Here is a 22,532-nt window from a genome sequence, read left to right on the forward strand (position 1 = left end):
GCCAGGTACGTGATGGTATTGGGAGAAAAATGGTGGAGTTGAGCATCGAAGAAGTTCAGGAAGCCCCGGAAGAAGGGGTGCGGAGGGAGCGAAAATGCCCGGTCGACGTGGGTGGCGAGCAATACACACTCACCCGGTCGAGGTTGTGGCTCCATCTCCCCCTCAGGCAGCCTTGCCGCACCCTTGGCGATCAGTCCGGACTCCGCCATCTCGTCCAGATCTTCTTGCCGGAGCAAAGACCGTATCCAATCGCCCTGGATCCAAACTGGCGGCAGCCCCGCGTGCGATGACGACCCACGGTTCTGCTTCTTGCCTTTCACCGCCCCGGTCGCCTTCTTCGCACGCTCCAGCGCCGTCGTCTTGTCCTTCACCATGGCGGCAGAGCGGCATCGTCGGGAGCAGAAGAGCTGGATGCGGTGGAGAAGCAGGGGAAGAAGAAAGAGAAACAGGCGTGCACAGTGCAGACGCCTCGGCCCCGTCGCCTTATAAAGGGCTGCTTCCGAGTGGCTGACGCGTGGGACCAGGCGATCCTGTTAGATCCCGCAACAGTCGCGCACAACATATGTGGCGAAAAAGGCGGCACGGAAATCAAGGCACCACTATTTATCCGCTCCGCCTACTTCGGCGCTCCCCGTCTCGCGCGCTTCTCCGAGATTTCGTATCCCGTGAAATCCGGGATACACTGCAGGCAATCACGCCAAGGATTCTACACTCCAAGACAGCACTCGGCAGATGGTGCTATAAGTTCAATCGACAACTTTCTAAATGGATCAAGGCGACTGAATCGACGCTGAAGTACCAACGTGAGTTTTTCATCTTGCGGAAAACGCTCGCGAGGTGCAAAGCTTGGAACAAGTTCAACTTCAACCTACTTTCTACTCGAATCTTAATCCATTCGAGGGCTACTGATGAGGATACAGACCTGGGGTAGGGTCATGGGCCTGACCCATACATCCTACCCAAGGTCACTACCCTAGAAGATAAGAAGTCCAAGAGGCAACAAGGGACCCCCAGTCAAAGATGTCGAGTGCAATCCACTCGACCAGTCATATCACTCGGGTGTCCCCCTACCTATTGTCACTCGACCATTCAAGCAATCACTCGACCTACCGAAGATCAGGAGTCACTCAGCATTGCAACGGGCAGGCGTTCACTCCGTAGTCTTTAAGGTCATTAATAGCACTTAAGGCTGGCGTTATCAGTAATGCCCCTACTTTATGTACATTAAGCCCCTTGTAATGGAGGACGGTGAGGGTCTAGGCGTACTCTATATAAGCCACCCCCTCCTCTGGCACAAGGGTTCGCACCCCCTGTAACATCACACGCATATATCCAATCGACCACCTCCGGGCACCGAGATGTAGGGCTATTACTTCCTCCGAGAAGGGCCTGAACTCGTAAATCTCGTGTGTACACCTTCACCATAGCTGAGATCTTGCCTCTCCATACCTACCCCCCTTTCTACTGTCAGTCTTACAACCACGACAACGGGGACTAGCGGCCACCACGTCCGGCCATCGAAGGGGCGGGGGAGGGTAGGGGTGCGCCGGCGGCGGTGGGGGGAGGGGGGAGAGGAGGCAGGGAGAAGAGGCTGCGATTTTACTCGACCGAGCAACGATGGAGTAAATATACTGAGATTTTTAGGGAATGAGTAAAAATTTTACTCCACTAAGCCATTTAGGGGATCGGCTAGGTCAAACTTAGTGGAGTAAAAATCAAATTTACTCCACTAAGGAGATATAGGGGGTCAGTCAGAAATGTTCTAAGGGGCGCAGCATCAAATTCCAGCGTAATAGTACTCGTACACAAACACTCCATAATGAAGTAACTGCATAGTGGCGAACCTCAACTAAATCTCCTGATATTACACATATTATTCAGGAGAAGTTTGCATGTCAAGTTCAACCTATTTCACACGACGCTAGCTAGGCAGGGAGTACGGAGTGCTTAGTTTGTTTTCGTTCAGTAGGCCGAGCATAGCATAGCAGATAAAAACCCCATGGAGCCAGCCTAGGCAGGCGGCTACCAGGCAGAGATCCTCATGCCGAGATCCTTCTGCGCGAAGGCGACGAGGTTCTCCACCTCGGCGTCGTCGACGAAGCCGCTCTTGTCCCTGTCGGCGCGGCGGACGGCGCGGCCGGCCCTGAGGGTGGTGAACCAGCCGCCGCGGCTGCGGATGGCCTCGCGGAGCTCGGCCCTGCTGATCCGGCCGTCGCCGTCCGCGTCGAACTGCTTCAGCCACTCCTTGAACTGCTCCACCGTCATCTCCCGCTGCGAAGGTATCCCCCTGATCGCCATGTCCGGCCGCGTTAGCAAGCTCAGAACTCTTACAGTTGCAGAGACGAGATGCTATGGTAGCTAAGGCGATGGATGGTTTGAGGCCTCCCGCAGCTGCGCCTCCTTTTATAGTCGGTCCGATCCGCGCAGCATCCCGTGGCTTTATTCGTCTTCATCTGCAGGCTGCGAGGGGGCGCTGATCTGAATCTTATCTCGTGCTTGGTGGAGGGCGAGCTGAATTTTCAGGCATCGCATCTCTCTTTACACGCAGGGCTGGTCAGCAAGTGCGTGTCACATTCTCTGACGAATAAGTTTGTGTGTATCACGTTGTGTTTTCTTTTTCGAGAGACGTATCACATTGTTCGATTCTTAGTTTTTGTCTGAAATTTCCAAATAAATCATGCATTGCCTGCATTTTTTCTGATGTTCGGCGTAGCCGCGTAGGTCTGTGGTTATTTCATACTACTACTACCAGATTATATTCCTATGCTTGAAGCAACGAGGCGTGGGAATACATTCCTAGTGGGGGAAGTGGTAGGGCCTGGATGAAGGAGATTCTCCGTTGAAAGACCAACCCAAAAGTGGAACAAAAAGGGAGGAGATTCTACAGAAAATACGCTTTGGCTCCCGCATGTATATACACCCTAAATGGGGTATTTTTAAAAAATAATTAAACAAAATGTCAAAATAGTTCAAAAGTATTTTTAGATTAAACATGACTTACTTGCGCGCTAGTATATAAATTTTCACCAAAAAAAACCAACGAGTTCACAGCGAAAAAGATAAAAATTATTTGCTATTATAGCTTACTATTCACGCTACTTTGACCGAAAATTTGTCTTTTTTTAAAACATGTCAAAGAGGAATTTTCTTCTTGTGGAACTTTTCTTACTATTAAAATGAAGGGTCAAGTTTATTTCAAAAATATTGTCAGAAATTTTTGACTTTTTGTTGAATTGCTAAAAAAATTCCATATAGGGTACATATGTACCCAGGAACCAAATGTTCCCCTCCGAGACTCTACCAGAATTGCTCAAGAATGTTGAAAGTTCTTCCCTGAGTGACAGTATTTCCATGCCAACCTGCCAAACCTGCTTCTTTCATTTGGTTCTGCCATTCTTTTGTTACCAACTTCAGGTCTCAGAGAAAACATGCTAGGATTAACCATGCCTGACTGGCCTCCCATTTATTCAGAGCTCAACAGTTGGCCTACGCCAAAAAAAGAAGAATTGTAACTCAACAAAAAGAGGCACTTTCCTCGCAAGTGGAGAAAGATAACAGAACATCACAGTGCTACATTTTGAGCATTTTCCTCACAAAAACTATCCTGAGTTGCCCAAAGAATGATTTTTGTGAAAAAATACCCCCTGGGTTTATACCAACAAATTACAGCTTAGAACCAGAAACAACTTACAAGACAAATTGAATAACTTATTACAGCAATGTACAGCTCGTCGATCCGCGCTTTTATGACCTGTTTCCTTATGTTTGTGCCGGGGTATTTCTCGACAAAAATGATCCCATTCGAGGGAGAAACGACTTTTTCTTTCGCAACTTTCGGTTCGGAACATGGTCCTCGTAGCTACTGCCTGACATGTGCAGCCGTGAATCCTGCTCTTTCAGGTAAGGATCGACAAATGGGCTACTCACAGGGTTAACCGCACGCTTCGCGGCCTCCTGAATTTTCCGGCGCTGCTCATGGTCAGACCTCCATTTCCTCAGTTGCTGCTCAGCGGCGAGTTTCCCCTCGTTTGCCCTCTCTGCTCTCTCCAATGCAAGTTCAAGAGTTCTCTTCTTTTCATCCATCTCCTTTGCTGCTTCAGTTAGCCTGTCTAGGCTCTCTAATTCAGAGCCTTTCGCGGACTCTACCTGTGTCAGCGCTTCTGCCACCTTCTCATTTGCCAGCTCTTCAGCTTCTTGTGCTTTCTTGCTAAGGGCGTAATACTCGCTTAGAGGAAGCGTCACTCCTCTGGGAGAATCCTCGACGTCGCTGGCCTCTTTGCTTTCTTTCAATGCTCGAACTGCCGCGAGTGCTAGCCTCTCAGACGCTTTGGATGCTTCTATTTCTTTGAGAACAGCACATAACCTGCTACTTGTTGTAGTTGCAGCTGCTTTGGTTTGCTCAGTATCTTCCTTGGCTTTTCTCAGCTCCTCTTCTGCTGCTTGAGCTGCGTCCTTGGCATCCTCGGCCTCCTGAGCTGCTTGCTGCAACATCTTAGGGAGCTCCACCATTTTCTCTTGGGCATCTTCTTCCTTGGACCTCACAGATTCTATCTCTTTTTGAGTCCTGTTGAGCTCAGCTTCTAGTGAAGAAACTGCAATTGATGCCATCACTTCCCTCTGCTGCAATGAGTCAAGTGAAGCTTTCTCCCTGTCCAGCTCTGATCTGAGAGTTGTCGCCGCAACTCTTAACAATTTGGCCTCAGTTTTTGTATTTTCTATGTTTGCTTTAACCTCCTCGAGCTCTTTCTGTGCTGAAGCTAGAGTTTCCTTAATTGAGCTGCTAATTTGTCTAGCATCTTCAGACTCATGCTCCTTGGCAACTCCTAAAGCTTCTTTGCACAGTATACTCTCCATATAGTCTGCAAGCTCAGATTTGAGGCCATGCAACTTGCGCAAATTTGCTTCAAGATTCTTCTTCAAATCATTTTGCGACAGAAGCTTATTGTTCAGTTGTTGCAGCTCCTCTTGTGCCTGGACCAACTCTCTATCCCAAGCAAGGCAATCTTGCTCTTTCGCCAGTACTGCGCCGATTCTACATTCTTCAGCATCATGATGTGCAGCATGGGCCAACTCAAGAGATCCTTTAGCTGCAATCAGTTCTACAGTCAGCCCCTCCACTCGCTTCTCGATATCTTTGCCGGCGGCTAACACTTCTTCAGCCCTTTTGATTGCTCTGTCTCTTTCATTGACTAAGGTAGTGTACTCTTCGTGTAATGTTCTCAGCTCCTCCTTTACTGATTTAAGTTCGGCAACAGATTTTTCGTGTCTTTCTTTCGCGACTTCCATTTGAGTCTTGGCTATTACACTAGAATCATCAGCTACTCCCCGCTCAATTTCTTGCACCCTGAGTTGTGCAAGCTCAGAGTCCTGTTTTGCTTGAACTTCTTCCATCTGTGCTTTCTCCAGTTCATGCTTCAGCTCTTCTATAATTCTCTTAGTAGTCTCTAGTTCATCAAGTACCCGTGATTTAGCCATCTCTGCGGCTTCTAGTTCTTTTTTGCATTGTGGAATTTCTTTCTGAGCATTTTCAAGTTCAAGCTGTATGAACTTGCGTCTCTGCATAAAAAGAAAATTCCTTTAGATTCTACATGATGAAAATTCAGTTATGTATCAGACAATGTAATGTCGACTATGAGCATGTATGGTTAAGACTTGACAAGAATTACCTCCATCATCTGAACTTTGTGAGCTTTCCAATCAACAATTCCTCCAAACTTGGTGACAGCTTCTCTCACAGACTCAAAAGGCGCAGCAGTGTCAATAAGGCCTTTATATGGACTTTCGGGTTTTGCTTCTGACTCATCTATCACTTTTGGTTTTACAGCATTTTTTCTCTGAAAACGTGTCTTGTCTTCAACATGGTTCACTTCGACGGGATATACTGAAGAGGAATGATCTGCCTGACCCTTCCCGGAGTGTTTGGATGTCTCTGTTGGTCCTGAATTTGATAGGATTTCAGGACCTGTGCCCGTAGGCGAATTTGATTCCACGTCGTGCTCTGCTACCTCAGGATGAGACTTTACCAGTACCTGTGAATGTGAAGATAACTCCGAATCATCGGCAGCAACTGACAGGCCATTAGAGATACCCAATGTGGCTGCTTGGGCTAACTTCTCCTTGTGTGCATCTATATTTTTGTGATTACCGTTACTGACTTCCAGAGTTGGTGAGTCCACAAAAATATCTGGATTTTCTGAACCTTCGGCAGCAACTGGCAGGCCATTAGAGATATCCGATGTGTCTGCTTGAGCTGAGTTTTCCATGTTTGCATTTATATTTTCATGACCACCGTTGCTACTGACTTCCAGAGTTGGTGAATCCACATAAGTTTCTGGGATTTCTACCGGAGACGGCTCTTTCGAGTTATTTTCTTCAGATGCATGAGTCGACTCCATTCCTCAGGCCTCCGCTATGTTCGCTCCTAAAGATTGTTTAATGGAAGTGAGTATCATGCATTCATGCTCCAAGAGACGAATTATAGCACAAATTCAAGCAAGTAAGAAGAGTACACTGCACTACATGTGGGAAGTAGCATTATCAGTATATTTTTCGAGTAGTATGGAATAAAACAATTGTGAAGTTGTCAAACATTAGTCCAAACTTATTTTGCAATGCCAAGTCTCTATCCATGTTCCAAGGGGAGCAGAGATAACAAAACTGCAATAACAAGAGATGACTATGTGCAGCAACTGGCCAAAAGAACTTTACTGATCCTGACCTACATGCACTAATCATTGCCACCGACTGACACCGAACCTGCTTTCTGTCTGCAATAATTCAGCTACTTTTTGCACCCAACCTTATGTATGCATGACCTAAAACCATCTTTTCTAAATAGAAAGCCAAAGTAAGCAACCAAATAAAGCATGCCATTTTTATATAGCTCCTAAAAATATGTCATAGTGGACCAGGTATGGCAGAAATCCTTGTCCCAACACCATTATTATTTGCAACAATTATGAGCCGAATCATTCCAATCATGTTCAGTTATAATTCCTTCAAATCATGGTCAGTCCTATAGAACTATGTGCGTCAATCAAACTTGAATGTTTGCTCATCTCCGTACAGGTGTACATATTTTGGCATGACCTCATATTAGTACTAATCTAATCCTAACTAGTACTATAATAGTACTGTATTAAATAAGATTGAACACGCTTGAGATTTCATGACTAACTGTACCTAGCACGGTGAAATATTCAAGTTCTACTACTGAACTGGCTTTAAATAAAACAGAGGTTTCTTTTTATGGCAGTGGGGTTCTAGCGTTCTTCCACGCAGTGACGCAAACACCCAAAAATATATGAAAAATTCTTTCCGGACCGCCCATGATTTCATCGCACAACAAGATGGAGTTGTCCTACTAATCCATGGAACGAACTGCAAGGGAAATTTCCATCTTTGGTTGGTTACTACCTCAGTTTCAGACCAAAATTAGATTCTTCCTGCAACTGACTGTACCCAAGAGAACGAAACCGGCATGAAAACCCTCGAAAATCAAACGGAAAAAGCACCGCAAAATCGTCCAAGCCAGGAGCATAATCTCGCATCGGACGAAGAATCAAGAACTCGCACGCCGCCGCAGCCGTGCTCAAACAGGAAAGAAAGCACGGAGCCGCGGCGAGATTAATGGCGGATTGAGGTTGGAGGGGAGGAAGCTTACTCGATCGCGCGGGCGGGGCTCTTGCGGACGAAGCGATCGGGGCCTCCTTTCGCGGCGATTCGGATCTCCGCTCTTCGTGCTCGCGATTTTTGGCTTCCTTCTTTTCTTCTCCTCTGAGGGGAGGGGAGAAGGAGAGGTGTGGTGTACGTGTGCTTGGGTTTTGTCCGGGCCCGTGAGTCTACTGGTCGGTCGGACACTTCACACCTGGGATTGATTACTGCGAGGAGCGGAACGGATGGACGGGACTCCCGTTTTTGCAGGGAGCCCCTCTGGTTTTGTTGAAACTGAGGACAGTGCCTGACCTGGGCCTTACTGCAAAAGAGTGGATGAGATTTCCGTTGCAGAAATCACCTCTCGTATGTCGAAACTACGGTGTCCATTTGTTAAACTAGAGGACTTTTTGAAAACTGGTTCTTCGATCTACGGATTTTGGGGGCGGCCAATTGGTGGGTAACCGTGGACTTGTTGTCTGCGGAGCAACTTCGAAAGATGTTCTACAACTTGTCTTATCAAACTTAATGTTTATGAATTAGCAGCAGGAGTTGGATGAATGGGCACATTGACGCGTGTAGTATAAAATTTGACACACATGTGAATACAGATCGTATGATGTTGACGGCACTTAACTGGTATGGATCTAGAATTTTCAAGAAATACAAGGTGTCAAATGGAAAGGGTGATGGAGATTGTTATTGGTATTCCACGTGGTATGTTAATTAAGTGCTTAGGTAGTTAGTTTAGTTACCATCGATAGAACTGGTGGCTTTGAATGAAATTTAAAACATTTCTAAATAGCACAACTCACAGGTACAGTACTACTACTGCCACTAGTTTTACTACTTTGCAATAATTATAGGAGTAATTTATATCCTAAACTGGGGGTATTTGGCGTGGAAGGGGGAAAGGGAAGAGATTCCAGCAGCGAGGCTTTCGGTGAGCGACAACGGCGACCTGACGCGATGCATCCTCCGCCCGTTCCCGCTAAGATTGAGACGTAGCCGGACGAGCGTGACGTGGTAGAGGCTGGGCGTGGAGCCGTTGGACTTCGGAGGTGACACCTGCAAGCTTTAAAGCAGCGCAGGCACACAATCGCTGAATTATTAAACGGAGACGTCCCGCATTTTCGCCTCCGCTGCGAAAGGCTCCAACGCCAGTTATGTGCATACCTGTCTGGATGGTTGGATAGAGGGAGCCGTCTCCGTCGCGGAGTACCAAACAAGCCGTAACAATCCGGTGGCAAGTGGCGACGGCGAGCCGGCGACACGCATGTGGACGTGGAGCTGACACGGCCGGAGGAGGGAGGCGGCGACGGCGCGGATTGGATGGATGGATGGCTCCGGCGCGGTCCGCGTGCTCCAGCCTCCGGCTTGAAGCGAGAGGCGGGGGGACACGAGGGGGACGTGCCCGTGCGGTGCCCCAGCTACACCACCGCACCGCACACGGCCGCCTGCTGGTCCCCGTGCCGTGGCCCCGGCCCGGTGCTGCCCCTCTCTCTCCCGTACCAGTGTGTGGAAAGCTTTGCGGGGTAGGGCCTTTTTCAGAGTCTGGAAGCGGGTTCGAAAAAAGGGCCGACGCTGCTGTAGCTGACAGTCGGAAAGAGGCAGCAGGAGAATGGGGACTGTGCACTGCAGCAACCTTTGTTCGTTTGCTGACGGTGTACCATGTAGGTCGGCACGTACCGTGGGGTATTCTTCTCCAGATTCTGGTTAAATGCTCCTAAATGCTGGTGGTCCATCCAGTCGGCCCATTACACACGACATTTGCTAGTAGTTGGTTTTGGTGACCAGACCAGAGCTACCGTCATACTAAGGGTGTGTTTGGTATTATTTGTGCCTACCTAGCATAGTTGTTTCTCTTTGAGACAATGATTAGTACATGCAACTGTAGTTTTTTGATAGCAACGTATTGATACATGCTAACTTGAGACTGTGTTTGGTAGTCTGCATCAGCCGAGACATGTTGTCCTGAAACTTTGATAGTCTGTACCTGAGGTAGGCTGCATGAACGAAGTTTTTGGCGTCAAGAAAATATTAAAGCAACATTTCGACAATGCACTAAACAATTCGAGCAATAAAACAGTACCATGCAAACATAAACTGAACAATGATAATATGAAGAAAGAAATCAACAATTAACACATAATTGAACTATTGGAGCAATAAAACATCTTTGTAAGGCATCATAAATGAACCAGTGCATCACTAGATTCATACTCCCTCCTTTCCGGTTTATAAGGCTCAATTCAAAATTCTCACCAACCAAGGTAGATGGTGAGTGGTGGAATACTTTTTGTAGTTTGCAAAAGCACCCAATTAATGCTCTTGTTTTCCTCAAAAAGTATGTTTACCAATGCATTAATTGCAATGCATGCATGCATAAATTACATGCATTGGTCAATTTTCTCTTAGTACTTGCATGCAATGATTTAATGCACCTTGGAATCTGAACATGTGATGGAAAACAACCAAATTGAGCCTTATGAAATGGAAAAACTAAAATTTTGAGATAAGCCCTATAAACCGGAAAGGAGGGAGTAATACATAAGACAATAAATATCATAATTTGTAGCAGTCCACCGATTCCTAGGTAAAAAGGTTAGTGGCAACACCACCATTCGAAAGAATGAGCACCTGTCATGCACGTGCATCACTAGATCCGTATTACATAAGAGCCCCTTTACATCCGGGTGAACGGTCCGATCATGAAAAGGCGACCTAATCGCACCCCTCAACCCGAGCCTACACGTTTGGGCTGCCCAACACTCCTCAAACCCAGCCCATATCTCGGGTGGATATGAGGAGGCTTGGGCGCGCCCGGACGTGTCCGCCACATCGAATCTGACCAAAGATGGCTCACCGCTATCCCACAAATATTCTCTCCCTATCCGCATCAGGATGAAACCATAGCCACTTTTAGTCCACTCCACTTCAGCCAAACCGTGGCCCATCTCCAACATGGCAGGCAGCAGATCCGTGTCCGGCAACTCCGCGTCTGTCGACTGGGACCTCGTCCTGTGCAGGGATGATGAGGAGTTTGTTGTCCGCCTAGCTCTTTGTCCGTCCCAGGAGGAATCCGCCCCGAGCTCCGCCGTACGAGTTGTTTCGGCGAGAATTCATTGTGTCCACACAAGTGACCGCTGGCGGCTTGAAGCTCCCGACCTTTACGAATTTGGAGCCGACGAGCGGAAATTAGAGGTACAGTCGTTCCACCCTGACCATTTTCGGGTTGGGCGCGGAACTCCTGCGGTGGCTCAACATTCGGCTACGAGTCTGAGGTCAACGACGATACCATGCACCGCGACCGAGGAACCAGTGTGCCATTATGCGAGGGTCAAGGCGTGGAATGCCAATGAGACATCGTCACATCGGACAAGGCCTCTAAGGCCAATGCCGCCGAAGATGCATGTGCCCGTGTTTGGGAAAAGCGACAAGCCTGGGTCACGCGTGCCCTTGTGCAGGAGCAAGGACGGGTTATTTGTGCCCTCTCTGGGCTACCCTCTCCAGTCGAGGAGGAGGATGATGGTGCCGCATTCGATGCCTACAACACTGGCAGCGAGCAAATCCTCCTTAACCCGTACTATGTCTTCGGCCGATACAACGACAAAGAGGACAAGGGAAAGGGCAGTTGTGGTTGAACTTTCTCCATAGCTCTAGTTATTAGAACATGCCAATTTTTGGTAGTCTGATGACATGTATGATGACCTAGCCCTATGTCATGTGTGTGATCTAAATAAACTTAATGTGTTTATTTTATGTTGCATGAGAAGGTATGGCTTTTAGGATTTGGTAATGAGGGACACAGCCGTGGACGCGAAGATTTGAGGGGTGACCGGGCGCTCTCCACGGGCATTTGGGGGGCCAGAGTTACCCGGCTGTGATGCTCTAAAGCTACCGTAGATATTGTCGACCCCCTTGCCGCTGATCGCCTTTCGGCTTACAGAGGTGGGTGAACTAGGGTTCAACATTTGGAGATTGGTTTATTTCCATTTATGCCTGATTTTTGTATCATTGGCAGTGAAGTCTCAGAGGAGAAGTCAACATTGTATGAAATAAAAGTCCCACAGTTCTATCTCCAATCTAGTGTACCAGGGAGCATGTCGTCTTTGGGTCATGTAGATCTTCCATTCTCATGAATTGTCGTCTTGCACTTCGGCCTATCCCGACAGTGGTGAAAAATATAGTATTGTCAAGAATGTTTTTTGTCACTCGGTATGTAGTTTCATTCTTTTTGTGCTTCCAGTCTTCTTCCCTGATGGTATGACAGTGAAGCAATTGGACTACTTCTCTTGCAAGGGGTGTGTCCTCGGCCATAGTGCGTTCAATAATCTTAAGTTATCCCATGTTGGGTTGGGTGGCTAATATGGCTCTTTGAAACCTTCAAGATTAGTCAAGCTTCTGCGTGTTTGATCTTTCATAGTTTGTTCATTAGATGTATGAAAAAATTGAGATGCAAGAGATAAGTTTAGAGTGAACAACTATTGGGTACTTTGATGTAACTTGATGCTTAGTCCTTTGTTGTTTCCTTTTTGTACTTTGTTTAATTTACTTATCAATAAAGTTAGATAGTTTACTTATAAAACTACCTGAAATACTTATCTTGAAAAAAAAGCTAACCTGAAGAAATTAAGAGGAGAGAAGTTAAAGGAGAAGGAAGAAGAAACCAGTGTAACATCCAACAAACCAACCGAGAACGTGGGGTTGTCGAGACAACCCTACGAGGCCAAATGAGGATTTTATGTTGAATTGCCAGTGACTTGGCAACTCCCGAATAGTCAGGGGTCGTCTGAACCTCCAGAAGTCAGAGGACCCAGATATTTTGTTTTTGGTGGAGATGAAGATGTGTACGCAGAGGCTGTAGAATTTCAAGTAGAAGTTAAGTTTAACAAATCTTTGGGCACGTAGTAGTCATGCCAAGGGAAAAGGAGGATTAGCAATCTTCTAGAGGACCGGTATCAACGCAAGACAGATCAACTAACTATTCAAGATACCATATATATTTGGAAGTTAAAGATGGGAAGGGTTCAAGTGGGGATTTTACTAGAATTTATGGCGAGAAAATACCTGACATGGAAGCTGCTAAAAATTCTTAACAGCCAGAGAGATCTTCCATGGCTGGTAGCAGGGGACTTCAATGAAATTTTATTTGCATTTGAGAAGGATGGAGGTAGGAGAAGTGAGAGCAAGCTTATATGGATAATTTCAATCAAGCTCTAGCATAGTGTGTTCTCTCATACTTGGGTTATGAAGGCGACATATTCATCTGGAGGAACAATGTCCATATGTGCAATAGATATATACGGGAAAGGCTTGACAAAGCGGTTGCAAATCTAGGTTGGTGGGAAAAGTTTATGGAGGGGTAGTCAATGGTGACCCCTATCATTCTGACCATAGACCTATAATAATCACCACTGAGAAAGCACCACAAAAGCGAAGAAGGTGGCCCGCGTGTGAAAATTTTAAGTTTGAAGCTAAATGGTTGTTAGAACCGGATTGTGAAAAGGTGGTGTTTGAAGGTTGGGAAGAGGTTTCTGGAGGTGATGGAAATATCCTAACATGTTTTAGAAATATGGCGAGGAAGCTAAATGCTTGGGGCAAAATGTTTTTAAGGGATTCAGAGAGGGGAATTAGCTAGATCAAGGAAGAACTTGAAATACGCAGAAGGGACCAGATAACAAGGAGAGAGAACTTGGAGAGATTAGAAGACCAACGAGAGATGTATTGGAAGCAGAGAGAGCACTCAAATTGGCTCCACTATGGCGACAGAAATACATCACATTTCCATGCATCACTGAATGAGAGGAGGAGAAGGAACTATATTAGAAAACTGGGAAGGAAGATGGGAGTTGGGAAGTTACAGAAGAGGAGAAGCAGAAAGTTGTGGTGGACTACTTTGATGATCTATTCAAGACTAGTAAGCCTGTTATCCCCTCAGATTTTATGGAGGATTTTCAAGAAAGGTTTACTCCTGAAATGAATGAACGACCAATGGAACCCTTCCTAGAATCAGAAGTATTGGAAGCCATAAAGTCTGTTGGAGACCTAAAATGGCCTGGCTTTGATGGCTGATACGTCTCTGACATATCTATAATTTTTTATTGTTCTATTCTATTATATTATCAATGTTGAATGTTTTATATGCTATTTTATATCATTTTTGGAACTAACCTATTAACTCAGTGCCCAGTGTCAGATCATGTTTTTTTGCTTGTTTCTGGCTTTTCAAAAGAATCAATATCAAATGAAGTCCAAACAAAAAAAACCTTTGGATTCATTTTTTCTAGACCGGAAGGAACCCTAGAAGGTTCGAGAGAAGACCAGAAGAGCCACGGGTGAGAGACAAGCTCACATGGCACTCCCTCGAGCTTGTGGGTCCCCCAGTAGCACCTCTTGACCTAATTCCACCTCTATAAATTCAGAAATATTCTCAAACCAACAGAGAGACACCTGAAACACTTTTTTCGCCACCGCAAGCTTATGTTCTTCTGCGATCCCATCTGGAGGCCTTTTCCGGTACTCTGTCAGAGGGGGAATCAATCACAGAGGGCTTCTACATCAACCTTGTTGCCTTAACGATGATGCGTGAGTAGTTTACCATAGACTTACGGTCCATAGCTAGTAGCTAGATGGCTTCTTCTTCTCTCTTTGATCTTCAATACCATGTTCTCCTCGATGTTCTTGGAGTTATATCCGATGTAATCTTCTTTTGCAGTGTGGTTGTTGGGATCCGATGAATTGCTGGTTTATGATCTGAATATCATGAGAAGTAATTGATTCTTTTCTGAACTTCATTATGCATGATTGTTATAGCTTTCTATTTCTCTCTGATTTATCTATTTGGTTTGGCCAACTAGATTGGTTTTCTTCAGTGGGAAGGTGCTTTGTGATGGGTTCAATCTTGTCATGCTCTATCCCAGTGACAGAAAGGGACAAGACATGTATTTGTATTGTTGTCATTAAGGGTAAAATGATGGGGTTTATTCATATTAGTTTAGTTTACTTTGTCTACATCATGTCATCTTGCTTAAGGCGTTACTCCGTTTTTATTAACTGCATACCCTAGATGCATGCTGGATAGCGGTCGATGGGTGGAGTAATGGTAGTAGATGTAGGCAGGAGTCGGTCTACTTGTCTCGAACATGATGCCTATGTTGGGGAACGTAGCATACTATTTCAAAAAAAAATCCTACACTCACGACAGATCTATCTAGGAGATGCATAACAACAAGATGGGGAGAGTGTGTCTACGTACCCTCCTAGACCAAAAGCGAAAGCGTTTGCTTAACGCGGTTGATGTAGTCGAACGTCTTCTCCTTCCGACCAATGAAGTACCGAACGTACGGCACCTCCGAGTTCTGCACACGTTCAGCGTGATGACGTCCCTCGAGCACTTGATCCAGCAGAGGGTCGAGGAAGTAGATGAGTGATGCGTCTCCAACGTATCTATATTTTTGATTGTTCCATGCTATTATATTACCTATTTTGGATGTTTATGGGCTTTACTTTACACTTTTATATCATTTTTGGGACTAACCTACTAACCGGAGGCCCAGCCCGTATTGCAGTTTTTTTTTCCTATTTCGGTATTTTGAAGAAAAGGAATATCAAATGGAGTCCAAACGAGATGAAACCTTCGGGAGCGTGATTTTTGGAAAGAACGCGACCCAGAGGACTTGGAGTGCAAGTCAAGAAGCAGCCGAGGCGGCCACGAGGGTGGAGGGCGCACCCCTCCCTACTGAGCACGCCCCCTATCTCGTGGGCCCCTCAGGCGTCCACCGACCTACTTCTTCCACCTATATATACCCACGTACCCCGAGAACATCAGAACAAGCCACGAAAACCTAATTCCACCGCCGCAACCTTCTGTATCCATGAGATCCCATCTTGGAGCCTTCGTCGGCGCTCCGTCGGAGGGGGAATCAACCACGGAGGGCTTATACATCAACACCATAGCCCCTCCGATGAGTTGTGAGTAGTTTACCACAGACCTTTGGGTCCATAGTTATTAGCTAGATGACTTCTTCTCTCTTTTTTGATCTCAATACCATGTTCTCCTTGGTCTTCTTGGAGATCTATTCGATGTAACTCTTTTTGCGGTGTGTTTGTCGAGATCCGATGAATTGTGGGTTTATGATCAAGTTTATCTATGAGAAATATTTGAAATCTCCTCTGAATTGTTTTATGTTTTTGATTAAGTTATCTTTGCAAGTCTCTTCGAATTATCAGGTTGGTTTGGCCTACTAGATTGATCTTTCTTGCAATGGGAGAAGTGCTTAGCTTTGGGTTCAATCTTGCGGTGTCCTTTCCCAGTGACAGCAGGGGCAGCAAGGCACGTATTGTATTGTTGCCATTGAGGATAAAAATATGGGGTTTATACCATATTGCATGAGTTTATCCCTCTACATCATGTCATCTTTCTTAATGTGTTACTCTGTACTTTATGAACTTAATACTCTAGATGCATGCTTGATAGCGGTCGATGTGTGGAGTAATAGTAGTAGATGCAGGTAGGAGTCGGTCTACTTGTCACGGACGTGATGCGTATATACATGATCATGCCTAGATAATCTCATAATTATTCGCTTTTCTATCAGTTGCTCGACAGTAATTTGTTCACCCACCGTAATACTTATGCTATATTGAGAGAAGCCACTAGTTAAACCTATGGCCCCCGGGTCTATCTTTTATCATATAAGCTTTCAAACTACTTTTATTTGCATCTTTACTTTTCCAATCTATATTATAAAATACCAAAAATATATTTATCTTATCATACTATCTCTATCAGATCTCACTTTTGCAAGTGGCCGTGAAGGGATTGACAACCCCTTTATTGCGTTGGTTGCGAGTTCTTTGTTTGTTTGGGTAGGTGCGTGGGACTTCTGAGGAGCCTCCTACTGGATTGGTACCTTGGTTGTCAAAAACTGAGGGAAATACTTACACTACTATTGATGCATCACCCTTTCCTCTTAAAGGAAAACCAACGCAAGCTCGAGACGTAGCAAGAAGGATTTCTGGCGCCGTTGCCGGGGAGGTCTTCGCTCAAGTCAAGACATACCAAGTACCCATCACAAACTCATCTCCCTCGCATTTACATTATTTGTCATTTGCCTCTCGTTTTCCTCTCCCCCACTTCACCCTTGTCGTTTCATTCGCCCTCTCTTTCCCAATCTCCTCTCTTTTCTGCTTGCCCTCTTTTTCCTCCTCGCTTTTGGTTGCCTCTATGTCTGAAACTGGGGAGATTATCATCGATATGGACAATAATGATAACATGGAAAATTCAGATTCTCCTGTTGAAGAACCCCTTATCTTGCATACTAAAAAGTTTCGAATCGGTAGTGTTAATATTATTGGGAAAGGGGTTATTCGGGATTTCTTTACTTGTGCTGGTGCTTTACCCTCTATGGGCGGTTCTATTCTTCACAGAACTAGTTGTCTTGCGGATGCTATCGCTATGCTTGTAGTTGAGCTTGAAAGACAATTTATGCATATGCATCCTTGCATACAAAGAATTTTCCTAGAATTTTCTAACATTGAGCATTCTTCTGTTAAGCGCGCCGCTACTATATTTTTGGCTCATGAGTTTAGATTTATAATAAGAGAGGCCAAAGAAATCTTTGCGCACTATAGGGTGGACGCCGGCCGTCCTCCCATAGAAGCGGTCCTCTTTGATCAAGAGGAAATTAGGCGTTTTCAATCTTTGGACTATGTTGCTTTTAATGAAAACCTTAGAAAAAAGGTTCCTACCAATGTCCTAGTTGATAGAATTTCTGAACTTAATAATGATTTTGCTCTTTGAAACAATGAGCTAGGATACTCTCTTGAGTATAGGCTCACGAAGTTTTGTCAAAAGAATGCTTATAATGATGAATTAGTTGTGCAATATGAAGGGCCAAAGGAGGAACCCATTCCTCCTGTGATTGATCTTGGGGACTTTTGTCCCATTAAATTTAGCCCTTTTGATTACTTTTGCTTGCCTCAAAGAAAACTTGCTGCTAAACGTAGAGAATATGAGATGAGTTTTCAAGATCTATCATATTATTATGGCACTACTTAGATCTATCCTCGCTTTTATGCCTAGCTAGGGGCGTTAAACGATAGCGCTAGTTGGGAGGCAACCCAATTTTATTTGTGTCTTCTGTTTTTGTTTCTGTTTAGTAATAAATTTTGCATCTACCTCTGTTTAGATGTATTTTTGTGTTTTAATTAGTGTTTGTGCCAAGTAGAACCTATAGGATAACCTATGGTGATAGTTAATTTGATTCTGCTGAAAAACAGAAACTTTGCACGCACGAAAATAATTTTTTTTAATTTACAGAAATGTGCTTTTGCATTGATTATTTTTTCTGTAGATCAATAGAAAAATTTCCCAGGACTTCCTATTTTGGTAGGAGTTTTAAAGTTCCAGAAGTATTCGAGAGTTACAGATTGCTACAGACTGTTTTGTTTTTGACATATTCTGTTTTTCGTGTGTTGTTTGCTTATTTTGATGCATCTATGGCTAGTATTAAGTGGTATGAACCATACAGAACTTGGAATACAGTAGGTTTAACACAAATATAAATAAAGAATGAGTTCATTATAGTACCTTATGTGGTGGTTTTTCTTTCTTTCTCTAATGGAGCTTATGAGATTTCCTGTTGAGTTTTGTGTTGTGAAGTTTTCAAGTTTTGGGTAAAGATTTGATGGACTATGGAATAAGGAGTGGTAAGAGACTAAGCTTGGGGATGCCCATGGCACCCCAGGATATTCAATAATAGCCAAAAGCCTAAGCTTGGGGATGCCCCCGGAAGGCATCCCCTCTTTCGTCTTCGTTTATCGGTAACTTTACTTGGAGCTATATTTTTATTCGCCACATGATATGTGTTTTTCTTGGAGCGTCTTGTATGATATTAGTCTTTTCTTTTTAGTTTTCCACAATCATCCTTGCTGTATACACATTTTGGGGAGAAGCCCACTTGATTAGAATTTATTAGAATACGCTATGTGCTTCACTTATATCTTTTGAGCTAGATAGTTTTTGCTCTAGTGTTTCACTTATATCTTTTAGAGCACGGAGGTGGTTTAATTTTGAAGAAATTATTAGTCTCTCATGCTTCACTTATATTATTTTGAGAGTCTCTTAGAACAGAATGGTATTTGCTATGGTTATAAAATTGGTCCTAGAATGATGAGCATCCAAGTTGGGTATAATAAAAACTATCATAGAAAGTGAATTGGATGCTATGATCAATTTGATACTTGATAATTGTTTTGAGATATGAGGATGGTAATATTAGAGTCATGCTAGTTGGGTGATTATGAATTTAAAGAATACTTGTGTTGAAGTTCGTGATTCCCATAGCATGCACGTATGGTGATCCGCTTTGTGATGAAGTTGGAGCACAATTTTATTTATTGATTGTCTTCCTTATGAGTGGTGGTCGGGGACAAGCGATGGCCTTTTCCTACCAATCTATCCCCCTAGGAGCATGCGCGTAGTACTTTGTTCTTGATGACTTGTAGATTTTTGCAATAAGTACATGAGTTCTTTATGACTAATGTTGAGTCCATGGATTATACGCACTCTCACACATCCACCATTGCTAGCCTCTCTTGTGCCGCACAACTTTCGCCGGTACCATACACCCACCATATACCTTCCTCAAAACAGCCACCATACCTACCTATTATGGCATTTCCGTAGCCATTTCGAGATATATTGCCATGCAACTTTCCACCGTTCCGTTTATATGACACGCATCATTATTGTCATATTGCTCTTTGCATGATCATGTAGTTGACATTGTATTTGTGGCTAGGCCACCTTCATAATTTTCATACATGTCACTCTTGATTCATTGCATATCCCGGTACACCGCCAGAGGCATTCATATAGAGTCATATCTTGTTCTAAGTATTGAGTTGTAACATTGAGTTGTAAGTAAATAAAAGTGTGATGATCTTCATTATTAGAGCATTGTCCCAGTGAGGAAAGGATGATGGAGACTATGATTCCCCACAAGTCGGGATGAGACTTCAGACTAAAAAAAGAGAAAGGCCAAAAAAAAGAGAAAGGCCAAATAAAAGAATGAGAGAAAAAGAGAGAAGGGACAATGCTACTATCCTTTTACCACACTTGTGCTTAAAAGTAGCACCATGATCTTTATGATAGAGAGTCTCCTATGTTGTCACTTTCATATACTAGTGGGAATTTTCATTATAGAACTTGGCTTGTATATTCCAATGATGGGCTTCCTCAAAATGCCCTAGGTCTTCGTGAGCAAGTGAGTTGGATGCACACCCACTTAGTTTCTTTTGTTGAGCTTTCATACATTTATAGCTCTAGTGCATCTGTTGCATGGCAATCCCTACTCACTCACATTGATACCTATTAATGGGCATCTCCATAGCCCGTTGATACGCCTAGTTGATGTGAGACTATCTTCCTCCTTTTTTGTATTCTCCACAACCACCATTCTATTCCACATATAGTGCTATGTCCATGGCTCACGCCCATGTATTGCGTGAAAGTTGAAAAATTTTGAGATTACTAAAGTATGAAACAATTGATTGGCTTGTCATCAGGGTTGTGCATGATTAAATACTTTGTGTGATGAAGATAGAGCAACAGCCAGACTATATGATTTTGTAGGGATAACTTTCTTTGGCCATGTTATTTTGAGAAGACATGATTGCTTGATTAAGTATGCTTGAAGTATTATTATTTCTTATGTCAATATGAACTTTTATTTTGAATCATTTGGATCTGAACATTCATGCCACAATAAATAAATTACATTGAGAATTATGCTAGGTAGCATTCCACATCAAAAATTCTGTTTTTATCATTTACCTACTCGAGGACGAGCAGGAATTAAGCTTGGGGATGCTTGATACGTCTCCAACATATCTATAATTTTTTATTGTTCCATGCTATTATATTACCTATTTTGGATGTTTATGGGCTTTACTTTACACTTTTATATCATTTTTGGGACTAACCTACTAACCGGAGGCCCAGCCTGTATTGCTTTTTTTTTGCCTATTTCAGTATTTCGAAGAAAAGGAATATCAAACGGAGTCCAAACGAGATGAAACCTTCGGGAGCGTAATTTTTGGAACGAATGTGACCCAGAGGACTTGGAGTGCAAGTCAAGAAGCAGCCGAGGCGGCCACGAGGGTGGAGGGCGCGCCCCTCCCTACTGGGTGTGCCCCCAATCTCGTGGGCCCTTCGGGCGTCCACCGACCTACTTATTCCTCCTATATATACCCACGTACCCCGAGAACATCAGAACAAGCCACGAAAACCTAATTCCACCGCCGCAACCTTCTCTATCCGTGAGATCCCATCTTGGAGCCTTCGCCGGTGCTCCGTCGGAGGGGGAATCAACCATGGAGGGCTTCTACATCAACACCATAGCCCCTACGATGAGTTGTGAGTAGTTTACCACAGACCTTCGGGTCCATAGTTATTAGCTAGATGGCTTCTTCTCTCTTTTGGATCTCAAATACCATGTTCTCCTTGATCTTCTTGGAGATCTATTCGATGTAACTCTTTTTGCAGTGTGTTTGTCGAGATCCGATGAATTGTGGGTTTATGATCAAGTTTATCTATGAGAAATATTTGAATCTCCTTTGAAGTGTTTTATGTGTGATTAAGTTATCTTTGCAAGTCTCTTCGAATTATCAGTTTGGTTTGGCCTACTAGATTGATCTTTCTTGCAATGGGAGAAGTGCTTAGCTTTGGGTTCAATCTTGCGGTGTCCTTTCCCAGTGACAGCAAGGGCAGCAAGGCACGTATTGTATTGTTGCCATCGAGGATAAAAAGATGGGGTTTATATCATATTGCATGAGTTTATCCCTCTACATCATGTCATCTTTCTTAATGCGTTACTCTGTTCTTTATGAACTTAATACTCTAGATGCATGCTGGATAGCGGTCGATGTGTGGAGTAATAGTAGTAGATGCAGGAAAGAGTTGGTCTACTTGTCACGAACGTGATGCCTATATACATGATCATGCCTAGATAATCTCATAATTATTCACTTTTCTATCAATTGCTCGATAGTAAGTTGTTCACCCACCGTAATACTTATGCTATCTTGAGAGAATCCACTAGTGAAACATATGGCCCCCGGGTCTATCTTTTATCATATAAGCTTTCAATCTACTTTTATTTGCATCTTTACTTTTCCAATCTATATTATAAAATACCAAAAATATATTTATCTTCTCATACTATCTCTATCAGATCTCAATTTCGCAAGTGGCCATGAAGGGATTGACAACCCCTTTATTGCATTGGTTGTGAGTTCTTTGTTTGTTTGTGTAGGTGCGTGGGACTTCTGAGGAGCCTCCTACTGGATTGATACCTTGGTTCTCAAAAACTGAGGGAAATACTTACGCTACTATTGCTGCATCACCCTTTCCTCTTCAAGGAAAACCAACGCAAGCTCAAGACGTAGCAATGAGCTCCATCAGCATGACGGCGTGGTGACGGTGATGGTGATGTGATCCGCGCACGGCTTCGCCTAAGCACCGTGACAATACGATTGGAGGCATAAACCGTGGAGGGGGGCGCCGCACGGCTTGGAACAATTGATGTGTAATCTAGCCCCCCCCCAGTATATAAAGGAGGGAGGGAGAGGAGGCCGGCCCTAGGAGCACCCCCCAAGTAGGGGGAGTCCTACTTGGGGTCCTAGTAGGTTTCGCCCCCCCCCCTTCCTTTTACCACAGGGGGGGAAGGGGGAATGAGAGAGGGGGAGAAGGAAAGGGGGGCGCCGCCCCCTCCCCTGGTCCAATTCGGACTCCTCCCTGGTGGGGGGCGTGCCACCCCTTTGTGGGCTGGTGTGCCTCCCTCCTATGGCCCATATGGCCCATATCTTCCCCC

At 44.5% G+C, this 22,532-nt stretch overlaps 2 protein-coding genes across 2 annotated transcripts; both read right to left on the bottom strand.

The window, feature by feature from the left end:
- Nucleotides 1–1,758: 1,758 nt before the first annotated feature.
- On the bottom strand, nucleotides 1,759–2,385 carry LOC119362958 (calmodulin-1-like). Its single transcript, XM_037628240.1, has one exon. It carries the CDS (start codon nucleotides 2,296–2,298, stop codon nucleotides 2,023–2,025), a length of 276 nt encoding a protein of 91 aa, XP_037484137.1. The 5' UTR covers nucleotides 2,299–2,385; the 3' UTR covers nucleotides 1,759–2,022.
- Nucleotides 2,386–3,506: 1,121 nt separating this feature from the next.
- LOC119362959 (protein WEAK CHLOROPLAST MOVEMENT UNDER BLUE LIGHT 1-like) lies at nucleotides 3,507–7,852 on the bottom strand. The gene is made up of 3 exons (XM_037628241.1): nucleotides 7,664–7,852; nucleotides 5,667–6,421; nucleotides 3,507–5,556 (listed from the first exon to the last, which is right to left on the bottom strand). Exons 2-3 carry the CDS (start codon nucleotides 6,393–6,395, stop codon nucleotides 3,760–3,762), a joined length of 2,526 nt encoding a protein of 841 aa, XP_037484138.1. The 5' UTR covers nucleotides 6,396–6,421; nucleotides 7,664–7,852; the 3' UTR covers nucleotides 3,507–3,759.
- Between the last annotated feature and the right edge of the window lie 14,680 nt (nucleotides 7,853–22,532).

This window comes from Triticum dicoccoides, chromosome 2B (assembly GCF_002162155.2).
Source record: "Triticum dicoccoides isolate Atlit2015 ecotype Zavitan chromosome 2B, WEW_v2.0, whole genome shotgun sequence".
In the NCBI taxonomy this organism is placed as follows: domain Eukaryota; kingdom Viridiplantae; phylum Streptophyta; class Magnoliopsida; order Poales; family Poaceae; genus Triticum; species Triticum dicoccoides.